Source organism: Haematobia irritans, chromosome 2 (genome assembly GCF_050003625.1).
Source record: "Haematobia irritans isolate KBUSLIRL chromosome 2, ASM5000362v1, whole genome shotgun sequence".
NCBI classification, from domain to species: domain Eukaryota; kingdom Metazoa; phylum Arthropoda; class Insecta; order Diptera; family Muscidae; genus Haematobia; species Haematobia irritans.
This window is the reverse complement of record NC_134398.1, coordinates 208135227-208150358: the sequence shown is the minus strand read 5'-3', so window position 1 is coordinate 208150358 and position 15132 is coordinate 208135227. Positions and strand designations below refer to the sequence as shown.

The 15132-nt window shown below is 34.6% G+C and overlaps 1 protein-coding gene across 1 annotated transcript; it reads left to right on the top strand.

The window, feature by feature from the left end:
- The first annotated feature begins 1005 nt into the window (after positions 1-1005).
- LOC142225256 (protein croquemort-like) lies at positions 1006-14496 on the top strand. Its single transcript, XM_075295029.1, has 5 exons — positions 1006-1144; positions 7384-7689; positions 7753-8549; positions 8615-8708; positions 14302-14496. The coding sequence occupies exons 1-5, from the start codon at positions 1016-1018 to the stop codon at positions 14494-14496; spliced, it is 1521 nt and encodes a 506-aa protein (XP_075151144.1). The 5' UTR covers positions 1006-1015.
- Positions 14497-15132: the final 636 nt, after the last annotated feature.

The following is a 15132-nucleotide window of genomic DNA, read 5'->3' as shown; positions in this document are numbered from 1 at the left end:
CTTGTTTGCTTACTAACATTTTGCTCCATCACAGGGCATTAGCCGATTTAAATTTTAATATTTTCTACAGAAGTCTAACAAAATTAGTCCAGATCGAGTCAGATTTAAATATATGTATATGGAAATATAATCTTTATATATAACACCCAATACATTTGACGGATTTGATATGGTATCAAAAATGTGGATCTACAAGTGGTGCAGGGTATAATATAGTCGGCTCAGCCCGACTTTAGACTTTCCTTACTTTTTAAGATCTGATATTTTCCTGTCATAAATCAAATACGAATTAACTATAAGTTCAGATTTTAGGATGGCAAAGATCTTTTTGCTGCGATAACATCTTTCCAGAAAAATTTGGTCATATTTGAAGATTTTGACATAACTTGATAGATTTAGGGTTCTTGTACAGTGTGGTCTAACAATCATTCCATCCATCTGTACTGCAATTGTATGATTGTCCACTGGAGCTAAGACCTTTTAGACTGATCTTTATGTTAATGGGTAAAGTGCGAATTCTAAGTCGGTCAATATATCTAAGGAAATATAGCCCCAAATTTCTAGTACGCACATTGTCATATCTATCAAAATGATTATAAACTCCCCAAAAATTAGAGTACGGTGTGACTAAATGATTTCATTAATCTTTTCTACAGCATATAACTGAAAATGTCCATTAAGTGAGAGCATAAAGATAAAGTAAAAACCTGATAAGACTTCAGTATTAATCGTAATCGCTGTAGGTCATTTTGCCAAAAAAAAACAAACGCTACTAGTTTCAGTTAATTTCCGATTCGTATTAAACATTTATAGACTTTGAGACATTCTAATCCAAAACAAAAACATAAAACTATTGCCAATAAATATCACATAATTAACAAAAAGGTCTATAGATTCTATTAAAAAAGCAATACTGGTAGTTTGTAAAGAGCTTTCGAGCAGTCAATAACTCAAAACGATTAAGGGAAATCGTATCGATTATAGTGTGTGTGTGTGTATGTGATATTCTTTGACAATGTGTTGCAATTGCTGCAGTGTGCGGCAACAAAAGATATGGATGTTTACCATTGGTAGCATTTTTACCATATTGGGAGCTGTGTTGGTAGCAATGTGGCCAAAATGGTCAGATCAAATAGTGAATTCGGTAATGGAATGGAAATTAAATATTATTGAAAAATAAAATAGATTAAAAAAAAATCAAAACAAAAATATATAGAAAAAAATAAATGCATACAAAAACCACCCTACGGATAATTGGTGCAAATTGCCACTGACGGACCTATCACAGGACCGGTACCGGTGATCCAGTTTGTCACAGTTTTTAAATAGTCATAATTTAATGATTTCCATACTCGCTTGATATAAAAATCTTATTGGATCTACAGTAATCCCTCGATTTACGTCGTGATTGGTTCCGGAATTTGACGACGTTAATCGAAACGACGTAAGCCGAATTAAAAATTGCTCATACTTATTCCTAAGTCCATTTATGTATGTATGTGTGTGCACATAATAAAAAATCTTCAAAAATAAAGGCAATTCAGTAAGAATTTCAGAAAAAAAATGTTTCGATGTCATCATCGTTGATACTTATTGTACTTATGGAAGGCGTTTTTTATAATGTGGGCAAAAAAGTCGACGACGTAAATCGAATGGCGTCGTAAATCGAAGTTTGAAGGAACAAAAAATTTGAGGACGTAAATCGAAACAACGTAAACCGAGACGACGTAAATCGAGGGATTACTGTACACATTTAGTGAAGTAGAATTACCAAAATAACAAATTGTTCAATATATTTCAAAAGTTTTTCATTTCTGGTGCGATTCGGATAACCAAACTGAAACAGATTCCTAAGAGTTTGTCAGAGACTGGTTCATGAGGATCTGTCTATGGAGTGCTACTACTAAAATGTCCCAGGACGTGTCCTAAGGAACGAATCCAAGACGTGCCCTAAAGTGTAAATTTACCCCGTCAATGACAAACCCATATTAAAGTGACCGGTCCCTTCCATACGTCTTGACCAGAACTAGGACTGGTCCATGCACACCAAGGACTAGTTCTGTACCGGTCCTGTGATTGATCCATTTCCCGTAGGGCATCTATTGAAACAAGCAAGAAAAAGCAAAACTCGGGCGGCAACATGCGAGAACTTCTCGGCGTGGGATACGCAGAGAAGATATGATCACCTAACCCAGTATTCAAGACCATTATATTATTTTTGAAGGGGAACATGTAACATGTTTTCCTCAACCATGTTGTATTAACGTCCAAAATAATAATATGATCTCGGAACATGTTTGAGATGATATCCGTTTCCTGTTAATGTATATGAATCACATTTTGTTAATCCCAAAAAAAAGGGACCACCACCATTCGCACAATCAATCGCGCTCAAACATTTGGCGAATCGATATTTTTGCACATCGAACAATTGTTAACCAAATCATAGTTTTGTATATGAGAGCTACGGTTAAAAACGAACGGACTTCAACCAACTTGATCGTAGTCAATTCTACTATACGTGCTAAATTTCATGAAAATCGTAGTAAAAATTTGGCCTCTGTGGTCATAAGAGCGAAAGATATGTATGGGAGCTACACCGAAAAAAAAGTAAACTGTTTTATAGGAAGAATAAACTAACTCGTACGAAAATTGAACTAAAGTTTATTCCACATTTTGAGATTTCCACAAAGCGTTGTTAAAACCAGGAAAATTTAATGAAGAAAAAATTAACTAAAATTAAAGAAGAAAATCGTTGGCGCCAAATCATGACCATTTTAAACATACAGTAGTTCATTTTTACTATTTTTGGGAATCGTATGAAAATTTTAATTTGCTTTAGTTCATATTGAACTTATGTGTACGGTCATTGAACTTTATACTCACGTTTAGTTCTTAACCCTCCGTCATACACATGTTTCGATAGTCACATTCGTAACACATGAGGCCTGGCCAGACCCACTATGTATTTTAATGTACTTATATGGAAAATATGCTATTTTGTTGATATTATTACATTATTACTGTCGTATTTTCCGTCTTGATTTTTTCTCACATCGATAGGTAATAAAATTTTAGAAGGGTACCTGAAGTTTCAAGTCTCTAGCTATATTATAAATGTATTTTAGATACAATTAGAATCGAAAAAGGTCTGGCCAGACTCATGTGTCAGTCCGAGGGTTAAAATGTTTGAGACATACTTAAAAAAACGAAATTTTCATTGGACTGTGGAAAATTTCCCAAAAAATAATAAAATTTAACTACAAACAAATAATTTGTTTGCAATAGAAACAAGTTTAATTTAGCGTTAGTTTAACTACGGTTATTTTTTTCTATGTATATCTAAATCTTAACCGATTTTAATCATCTTCGTAACACATGACGGCTCTGACATTTGTACTCTTTGTGCAAAATTTTAAGTAAATCAAAGTAAAAGTCTGACTTCAAGGACCAATAAGTTCATATCAAGTATAAAAACAAGTATAAACGGCCGTAAGATCGGCCAGGCCGAATCTTATGTACCCTCCACCATGGATTGCGTAGAAACTTCTACGAGAGACTGTCATCCACAATCGAAATACTTGGGTTGTGGTATCTTAAAACTTCTTAACATCGTTTTCTAAATTCTGAGTTAGTCCATACGTGGCATATATTAGACAAAAAGGTTAAGATGTATAGGTAAGTCTACAAATAATTACGAATTGATATGGACTTTTGCACGTTACGTAGGGAGCCAGAATTGAAATATGGGGGTCGCTTATATGGGGGCTATATACAATTATGAACTTGATATGGAACAATTTTTGTGTGATTGGGGATCGATTTATCTGAGGGCTATATATAACTATAGACCGATATGGACCTAGTCAGGCATGATTGTTAACAGCCATATACTAGCACAATGTACCAAATTTCAACTGACTCGGATGAAATTTGCTCCTCCAATAGGCTCCAAAACCAAATCTCGGGATCGGTTTAAATGGGGGCTATATATGATTATGGTCTGATATGGAACACTTTTGGCATGGTTGTTAAATTTCATATGCTACCACCACGTACCAAATTTCAACCAGATCGGATGAATTTTGCTTCTCCAAACGGCAGCGGAGGTCAATTCTGGGGATCGGTTTATATGGGAGCTATATATAATTATGGACTGATATGAACCAATTCCTGCATGGTTGTTGGATACCAAATACTAACATCACGTACCAAATTTCAACCGAACCGGATGAATTTTGTTCTTCCAAGGGGCTCCGAAGGTCAAATCTGGGAATCGGTTTATATAGGGCTATATATAATTATGGACCGATTTCGACCAATTTTTGCGTAGTTGTTAGAGACCATATACTAACACCATGTACCAAATTTCAACCGGATCGGATGAAATTTTCTTCTCTTAGAGGCTCCGCAAGCCAAATCTGGGGATCGGTTTATTTAGGGGGGCTATATATAATTATGGACCGATGTGGACTAATTTTTGCATAGTTGTTAGAGACCATATACTACGACCATGTACCAAATTTCAGCCGGATCGGATGAAATTTGCTTCTCTTAGAGGATCGGCAAGCCAAATTTGGGGGTCCGTTTATATGGGGGCTATACGTACCGAAATGGCCCATTTGCAATACCATACCGACCTACATCAATAACAACTACTTGTACCAAGTTTCAAGTCGATAGCTTGTTTCGTTCGGAAGTTAGCGTGATTTCAACAGACGGACGGACGGACGGACTCAGAATTTCACCACGACCCAGAATATATATACTTTATGGGGTCTTAGAGCAATATTGCGATGTGTTACAAACGGAATGACAAAGTTAATATACCCCATCCTATGGTGGAGGGTGTAAAAATATACATATGTGTCAAATTTTAAACATGGAACATTTTTATCACAAAAATATTGTTTTCTCGGCAAAAATATACATGGTTGCCAAAAGCAAATACATAATTTTCGAGAAAATAACATGGTTGCGACAAAAATAACATTTTGATCTTGAAACATATTTGGGGTTATCAGATACTTCTCTGGGTGTGATTACAAAAATGTTTTCACAGAGAGACGGACTGATGAAAAGACAAACAGACGGACATAGTTACATCGACTCAGGGGAATGGCCCTGAGGAACATTCTCAAAAACACATGTATCTCTCTAGTGTCCTTCTGTAGCTAAAATTTCGAAGATACTGGTTTACTAACCATGGTGCAATGGTTAGAATGCCCGCCTTGCATACACAAGGTCGTCGGTTCGATTCCTGCTTCGACCGAACACCGAAGAGTTTTTCAGCGGTGGATTATCCCACCTCAGTAATGTGGTGACATTTCTGAGGATTTCAAAGCTTCTCTAAGTGGTTATACTGCAACGTGGAACGCCGTTCGGACTCGGCTATAAAAAGGAGGTCCCTTGTCATTGAGCTTAACATGGAATCGGTGTTAAGCTCAATGCACTCAGTGATAAGAGAGAAGTTCACCACTGTGGTATCACAATGGACTGAATAGTCTAAGTGAGCCCGATACATCGGGCTGCCACCTAATCTGACCTACTAAAATTTATTATTTAGTAAATTAATATTGCGTCAGGGGGTGAGGCAAAATATTTATTGGACCCCTCTCGTACAATACAATACAAATGTCTGCTGGCTGCTTTAAAATTTTATTTATTGGTTTCCTGAAATTTATAATCTTCTTATATTTTAGTCCCATTACAAATATAATACATATGAATCATACATGGTGGTCGATATGTAATGCAACATAGTAAATCGCAATTTTTTTTAGATTTTATTGCTCAAAAGCAAATAATTACGGAAATAACTAAAAATGTTAGATATTCTGTAAAGATAAGCTATGAGGAAAGTTTAAAATAAAAAGATTTTTATAAATTTTTAACCCACTTTTGCGATTGTTATACCCTAAACCACGTAGTGGTTTTAGACTCAAATATCATCATCCCTTGAGTCGATCTAGCTCTTGGTGTCCTTCTTTCCGTCAATGTATTTGGTGTTCGCAGGATTTCGGTCGTATTTATTAACCGATTTTGATGAAATTTGGTACACGGTGTTGTTTTGACACAAGGACGAACGCTATTTAATCGGATCAAAATTAGATTTAGGTCCCATATATGTATATGTATCGTGCGATTTCGACAAATGGGGTCACATGCCGCTTTTTTTTCTAACCCATCGTCGTCACATTTGGCACAACGTAATCTAATGTGTACAAAATTTCATCGAAATCGGTTCAGATTTATATAGCTCCCATAGATATAGGGCTTAAAACCCTTATTTGTTAACCGATCTTACTCAAAGTTGGCTTGCTCTAATCTCCTATAGTACTAACCATATGTGCAAAAAATCAAACGGCCGGCTGCACGAAATTGTCTCCGCCGTCTTGAGATGATCGACGCTATGGTATTTTTCATTGCCAACCTTACTCTCCAAAATGCCTCAGGCGCTCAAGTCCAAAGGATTGAGAACCGAAGATTTTGGTGGCCATTGTGGGATGGAAATGGACTGAGGAACCTCCCTTTTAAGCCATGGTGATAAGTCCTGGCGCAATATCCATGGTTTGTAGCCAAAATGTTTGTCCTACCAAGGTTTCACATTTTCCCTACAACACTCGAGGGTATCAATTTTCAACCGAAGTTTTTGACAAGTAAACACGGTCATTTCGTTTGTTCACAAACTTCTCAATTTGGAATGGCTCCTCATAGAAGAAACCAACTGGTCACTTCCATATAAGCGAAGCTATTGCCTGGCTTTTCCAGTCTAACTTTTTTGGGCAACTGTGAGCTCTGGCATTTTTTAAACTTCAATGGAAGTCCAATAGGAAGTTAGCATATAAGATTCAAATTGAATCATCTCCCCGCCGCATCAAAGCAGAAGGCAATGGAAATTCGTATTAGCCCTCGATGAAGCATGTATAGCCAGGTTTGTGTAGTTTGGTATCTAGAATTTTTCCTTCCACTAACTTAATAATGCCAATTCATTCATCTTCATGTTCAATAAGCTCGTATGAAAAATTGTAATAATCAATGGCTTTGGTATGAGGGGCATCCATTCTCGCGATATCTGTTCAGCTCAGCAGCAATTTTGATTTCGATCAAATCTAACCTCTATTTTTTGTATCATTTCTGAAATAGGTTTGGGTGCGCTTCAAATAGGTTTGGGATAATCATATTCCTTCTCGGCGTGCTAAATCTGTTAGGTGTCAGACAAGCGGTTTGGAAATGATTGCAACCAAAAATTGGTTATATACATATTAGTCACCCTGTATAAGCTTCTATCAGGCTGCAATTCTTAATTGTTTTTTTGGGTTTAATTTTTGTAATCTAATGAGCAGGTTTGCTTATTTAAAAAGATTCATTTACTTTCTTTAGATGCTGCCTTTGGCTCCAAATTCTTTTATTTTTAATCGATGGGTGGAAACTCCACTGCCTATATATATGAATTTCTATCTCTACAATTGGACCAATCCTGAAGAGGTAAACAATCCAAATGTTAAGCCAAATTTTGAGGAACATGGACCCTATGCCTTCAAAGACTACAAAGTTAAGCAAGATTTTCAATGGGATTATGAGAATAATACAGTGACTTATTATGGTCTAAGGACTTGGACATTTGATCCGGACAGATCTAATGGAACTTTGGAAGATACAATAACATCACCACATTTACCATCAGTGGTAAGGAAAATCGAAATAAATTCGAAATATTTAATTCCATAGATTCTTCATTTAATTTTCTAGGCTGCCTCAAGAATATCCCGAAAAATGCATCCAATTTTTCGTAAAATTTTCAATTTTGCTTTGAAACGTGAAGGTGGTACCATGGCTGTAACTCATACTGCTTATGAGTGGCTTTTCGAGGGTTTCTTTGATGATATTTTGGATTTGGCCTGGCGTCTACACTCCCCTTTGGCTCCCATAGATTCGAGTTTTTTCGCTTGGTTCTATGGCCGTAACAATACCTGGGATGTTGAGGGTAGCTTCACTGTGCACACAGGCAGGAAAGACCTTAAAGAAATGGGTGATTTAAAAATGTTAAATGGTTCCAATCATACCGGTTTCTGGGAAGGAGAATGTGGTCGTGTTAATGGTAGTACCGGTGAATTATGGGCCCCTGGCAAAGATTGGGATGATCCTGTGTCAGTTTTTCTTTATGATGCCTTGAGATATTTGAATATATTTGCCAAGACCAATGAAACTTATCGAGGTGTTGCTGTGCGACGTTATGAGTCAACCGATCAGACTTTTGATAGTGGCTATATAGCCCCGGATACCAAATGTTTTTGTGTCAAGGGAAATGAGTGTCCCAAAAATGGTGTCATAGATTATTCACCAGTAACTTTTCGGGCACCCACTTATATGTCACATCCACATTTTTATATGGCCGATCCAGAGTATCGAGAAACTACCACAGGTCTTAATCCCGATCCCATGAAACATGGTATACATGTGTTAATGGAACCTAAACTTGGATTACCTTTGCAGATAAAGGGTCAAGTGTTGTTAAGCCTGCTGGTGGAAAGGGATGAAATGATGGAGTACGAAAGACATGGGAATTTAATTAATGAAATTAATTAACAATAATATCCTTTTTTATTTTTAGTCTTTATCGGGAAGTTGGTAATAAATTTTATGCTCCCATGTTGGGAATAAACTTGGAGGCAGATATTACCGATGAGTTTTTGGACTTAATTAAGGTAAATTGAAAATCGAAATTATATCATTTTAAATTCATTTGATTTGGAGAGAGTTTAATTTAAAAATACATTTTGTTTGATAAAATATCAAATCCAATTTTTTAAATTAATTTAATTTAAATAGAAATGAATTTTTGAATTAAAGTAAAAAAAATGAAAAGCTAAAATCTAAAATGAGTTAATTTTAAATTAATTTAAATAGAAATTCATTTTCAATCTTAATGCATTCTATTTGATACATAAAACATGGCAAAAACTAATTATTTAAATTAATTTACTTTAATTAATAAATTAATTTTTGAGTTTAATAAGGGTACAAAAATTAAAATCCAAAATAAGTTAATTTTAAATCTATTTAATTTAAATAGAAAATAATTTTCAAGCTTGATACATTCTATTTGATACAAAAAAAAAAAAAAATCGAATGAAAACAACTACTTAAATTAACTTAATTAAATAAATGGTTGAATTTATGAATTTAGTTAAGGTACAAAAATTAAAATCTTAAATTATTTAATTTTGAATGAATTTAATTTAATAAAAAATAATTTTCAAGCGTGGTATATTCTACTTGACATATAATAAGATCGAATAAAACTAATTATTAAAATTAATTTAAAAGAATAAATTTTTGAATTTAAATAACGTAGAAAACTAAATTTTAAAAATAATAATTTTATTTTACATAATATATGTTATATACAAAAGAGTTTTCAAGCTTGATACTTTTTATTTTATACACGAAAATATCGAATAAAATTATTTCAGTTATTTTAAATTATTGAATGAATGACTCAATTTTTAAATTTAATACAAAATAAATTAAAATGTAAAATTAATTAATTATACATTGATTTAATTTAAACAGAAAATAATTTCAAGCTTAATGCATTATTTTTTATATATAAAAGTTAAGATTTGCTAAAACCAATTATTTAAATTAAATTAATTTAATATAATGAATATTTTATGAATTATGGTACAAACAATTAAAATCTAAAATGAATTCACTTTAAATTAATTTAATTTAAACAAAAACTAATTTTCAAGCGTGATATATTCTGTGTGATATATAATAAGATCGAATAAAACTAATTATTTACATTAATTTATATTACTGATTTAAATAACTTTTGAATTTAAATAACGTAGAAAAATAAAATTTAAAAATAATTAATTTTTGTTTTGTTTTTGTTTTACTTGATATATTCTATTTGATACACTAAAATATCGAATAAAATTATTTAAGTTAATTTTATTTAGTGAATGAATGGAACAATTTTTTAATTTAAGATAAGATTAAGATAAAAAAATAAAATGAAAAATTAGTCCATTTTAAATTATTTAATTTAAATAGAAAACAAGTACATACGGCCGCAAGTTCGGCCAGGCCGAATCTTATGTACCCACCACCATGGATTGCGTAGAAACTACGAAAGTCTGTGATTTAGTCCATACATGGTATATATTAGACAAAAAAGTTATGTATAGTTAAGTCTACAAATAATAACGAATCGATATGGACTTTTTGTACGTAGAGAGCAAGAATTTAAATATGGGGGTCGCTTATACGGGGCCTATATACAATTATGAACTTGATATGGACCAATTTTTGTGTGATTGGGGATCGATTTATCTGAGTGCCATATATAACTATAGACCGATATGGACCTAGTTAGGCATGGTTGTTAACGACCATATACTAGCACAATGTACCAAATTTCAACTCACTCGGATGAAATTTGCTCCTCCAAGAGGTTCCAAAACCAAATCTCGGGATCGGTTTATATGGGGCTATGTACAATTATGGACTGATATGGACCACTTTTGGCATGGTTGTTAAATATCATATACTACCACCACGTACCAAATTTCAAGCTGATCGGATGAATTTTGCTTCTCCAAAAGGCACCGGAGGTCAAATCTGGGGATCGGTTTATATGGGAGTTATATATAATTATGGACTGATAGGAACCAATTCCTGCATGGTTGTTGGATACCATATACTAACATCACGTACCAAATTTCAACCGAATGGCAAGAATTTTGCTCTTCCAAGGGGCTCTGGAGGTCAAATCTGGGGATCGGTTTATATGGGGCCTATATATAATTATGGACCGATATCGACCAATTTTTGCATGGGAGTTTGAGGCCATATATTAACACCACATATTAAATTTCAACTGAATCAGATGAATTTTGGTCTTCCAATAGGTTCCGGAGGTCAAATCTGGTGATCGGTTTATATGGGGGTTATATATAATTATGAACCGATGTGGACCAATTTTTGCATGGTTTTTATAGACCATATACTAACATAACGTACAAAATTTCAGCCGGATGGGATGAAAATTGCTTCTCTTAGCGGCCTCGCAAGCCAAATCGGGGGATCGGTTTATATGGGGGCTATATATAATTATGGACCGATGTCGACCAATTTTTGCATGGTTGTTAGAGACCATATACTAACACCATGTACCAAATTTCAGCCGGATCGGATGAAATTTGCTTCTCTTAGAGGCCTCGCAAGCCAAATCGGGGGATCGGTTTATATGGGGGCTATATATAATTATGGACCGATGTGGACCAATTTTTGCATGGTTGTTAGAGACCATATACTGACACCATGTACCAAATTTCAGCCGGATCGGATGAAATTTGCTTCTCTTAGGGGCCTCGCAAGCCAAATCGGGGGATCGGTTTATATGGGGGCTATATATAATTATGGACCGATGTGGACCAATTTTTGCATGGTTGTTAGAGACCATATACTAACACCATATGCCAAATTTCAGCCGGATCAGATGAAATTTGCTTCTCTTAGAGGCCTCGCAAGCCAAATTTTGGGGTCCGTTTATATTGGGGCTATACGTAAAAGTGTACCGATATGGCCCATTTGCAATACCATCCGACCTACATCAATAACAACTACTTGTGCCAAGTTTCAAGTCGATAGGTTGTTTCGTTCGGAAGTTAGCGTGATTTCAACAGACGGACGGACGGACGGACGGACGGACGGACATGCTCAGATCGACTCAGAATTTCACCACGACCCAGAATATATATACGTTATGGGGTCTTAGAGCAATATTTCGATGTGTTACAAACGGAATGACAAAGTTAATATACCCCCCATCCTATGGTGGTGGGTATAATAATTATCAAACTTGATGCATCCTATTTGATATATAAAATGATCGAATAAAACCATTTATTTAAATTAATATAATTTAATGAATGATTGAATTTATGAATTTCATTGAAGTTTAAAAAAATTAAAATTAGTTCATTTTAAATTAATTTAATATAAATAAAAAAATATTTTCAAACGTGATACATTCTACTGATACACGAAAAATCGAAGGAATCAATTTTTGAATTTAATTATGACAAACCAAACTTATTTAATTTTAAATTAATTTAGTCTAAATAAAATAATAATTTAAATATGCATTCTATTTGAGACTCAAAATATACAAATGAAACCAAATATTTAAACTAATTTACTTTATTCCTTTTTATACCCACCACCATAGAATGGAGACGGGGGTATAATAAGTTTGTCATTCCGTTTCTAACACATCGAAATATCGATTTCCGACTATATAAAGTATATATATTCTTGATCAGGGAGAAATTCTAAGACGATATAGCCATGTCAATCTGTCCGTCTGTCTGTCTGGGTGTCTGTCTGTTGTAATCAGGCTACAGTCTTCAATAATAAAGCAATCGTGCCGAAATTTCGCACAAACTCGTCTTTTGTCTGAAGGCAGATCAAGTTCGAAGATGGGCTATATCGGTCCAAGTTTTGATATAGCCCCCATATAAAGCGACCTCCCGATTTGGGGTCTTGGGCTTATAAAAACCTTAGCTTTTATCCAATTTGCCTGATATTGGAAATATAGAGGTATTTTATGACCACAAAGAGGTGTGTCAAAAATGGTGAGTATCGGTCCATGTTTTGGTATAGCCCCCATATAGACCGATCTCCCGATTATGTTTCTAGGGCTTCTAGAATCGATAGTTTCTATCCAATTCGCCTGAAATTGGAAATCTAGAGGTATTTGAGCACCATAAAGAGGTGTGCCCAAAATGGTGACTATCGGTTGATGTTTAGGTATAGCCCCCATATAGACCGATTTCCCGATTTTACTTCTGGGCTTCTAGAATCCGTAGTTATTATCCAATTTGGTTGAAATTTGAAATCTAGAGGTATTTTAGGACCATAAAAATGGTGAGTATCGGTCCAGGTTTTGGTATATCCCCCATATAGACCGATCTCCCGATATGGGGTCTTGGGCTTATAGAATCCGTAGTTTCTATCCAATTTGCCTGAAATTGGAAATCTAGAGGTATTTTAGAACAATAAAGAGATGTGCCGAAAATGGCGAGTATCGGTCCATGTTTTGGTATAGCCCCCATATAGACCGATCTCCAGTTTTTACTTCTTGGGCGTCTAAAATCTGTAGTTTTTATCCAATTTGCCTGAAATTAGAAATCAAGAGGTATTTTAAAACCCTAAAGAGGTGTGCTGAAAATGATGAGTATCGGACCATGTTTTTATATAGCCCCCATATAGACCGATCTCCAGATTTTATTCTTAGGCTTATAGAAACCGTAGTTTTTATCCAACTTGCCTCAAATTGGAAATCTAGAGGTATTTTAGGACTATAAAAAGGTATGCCGAAAATGGTGAGTATAGATGCATGTTTTGATATAGCCATCAGATAGACCGATTTCCCGATATTAATTTTTGGGCTTCTAGTACCGTAATTGTTGTCCACTGAAATCGAAAATCTGGAGGTTTTTAGGAATATAAATAGCTGTGCAAGAAATGATTTTATTTTTTAGGCTTCTAGAATCCGTAGTTTTTATCTAATTTGCCTGAAATGAGAAATCTAGAGTTATTTTAGGACCTTAAATATGAGAGCCGAAAATGGCGTGTAGTGGTCCATGTTTTGGTTTATCTCCCAAATAGACCGATCTCCCGATTTTACTTCTTGGGCTTTTAGAAACCATAGTTTTTTTTTCAAATTTGCATGAAATTTTAAATCTAGAAGTATTTTAGGAACATAAAGAGGTGTGCTGAAAATAGTGAATATCGGTCCATGTCCATGCATTGATAATGAAAATTGCTTGAAACTGAATTATAGTTTCCAGATTTTACTTCTGGTAATCATTTAAATAATGGGGGTAAAAATCTACAGATGTTAGATTTTAAATCAAGGCGTTATTTCATCGTTTTCTTGCACACTTGCACACGATGTTTATGATTCCTCTAAAACTCAAACAAATATGGTTCTTAGAAATCCAGAATCTGATGTAGTCTTCATAGGTAAAATCTTTGAATTTATCTTAGGGAAGTGTACTGGTTGAACTGATCTGCTTGTCATCAAATCCCCCTGACATTTTCACAGGAAACTATAATATTTGATTAATGGTGGTGGGTATTTAAAATTCGGCCCGGCCGAACATACTGCTTTATATACTTGTTTATTATAATTTAAAATTTTTTTTTCTATTTTTATTATTATTTCATTTATTTATTTTGTTTAAATAATTTTATTTTTTTTTTTTATTTTTTTCTTTATAGTTGGTCATCCGTCTGCCCGATATAGGCTTTTATATTGGTATATTTTTCTTATCATTGGGAATTATTATGATTCTCTTGGGTATTTGGCTAACTAGGACTCATAGATGGCGTGGTGATTTTTATGTTGACGACTCACGTGAAATACCTTCAACTAAATCGCCCGAAAAGCCTGCATCCGATGAGAAGACTGAATAGATGTTTTTAAATATTGAAATATTTTGTTTGTTTTTTTTTTTTATAAAAAAAAATATATATTTAATATGTGATATATGGACATAGATAAACTGGTGTGAAATGTATAGAGAGGACAGAACAGTAGGCAGGAAAGTTCCAGAGTAGGATAGTGCTGAAGTTCTCAGTGGGGGTAGTAAAGGCACATAGGTCTCAGTAGGGAATCTATATACGTGAACATTTCAATACGGGAACTTTACATCCCAGAGTCTAACAGCCTGTTTCTGTATGTCGATCGAGCTCTATCGATCGACTGAAATGCCTAGAAACAGCTGATTTTTGGTTGTAAATTCAGCTGTTTGTTTCCATTTCAGTCGATCGACATACAGAAACAGGCCGTAATTGTAGTCTTCAAGGTATCGATAGGGTTGTGCAGACACAGTATGTCCTAAAGTTTCCGTGAAGGAACTATAGACCCGAAGATTTCAGTGTGGTAACTATAAACCCGCGGATCTCAGTAGATGATCTGCAGGCACGATAGTTTGAGTATGGCAATGTTTGATGCCCCCGTATGAGGTAGCACTAGGCCTATGTGGGGGAACTTTAGACTCGTAGTTCTCAGTGGGAAAACTGTAGGTATGAAAATCTACGTGGAAAATC

Coding starts and splice junctions, on each gene's coding strand:
- LOC142225256 (XM_075295029.1), top strand. CDS start 1,016: ATGTGTTGCAATTGCTGCAGTGTGCGGCAACAAAAGATATGGATGTTT. Junction 1,145..7,383: donor CAGATCAAATAGTGAATTCG/GTAATGGAATGG, acceptor TACTTTCTTTAG/ATGCTGCCTTTGGCTCCAAA. Junction 8,709..14,301: donor AGTTTTTGGACTTAATTAAG/GTAAATTGAAAA, acceptor TTTTCTTTATAG/TTGGTCATCCGTCTGCCCGA.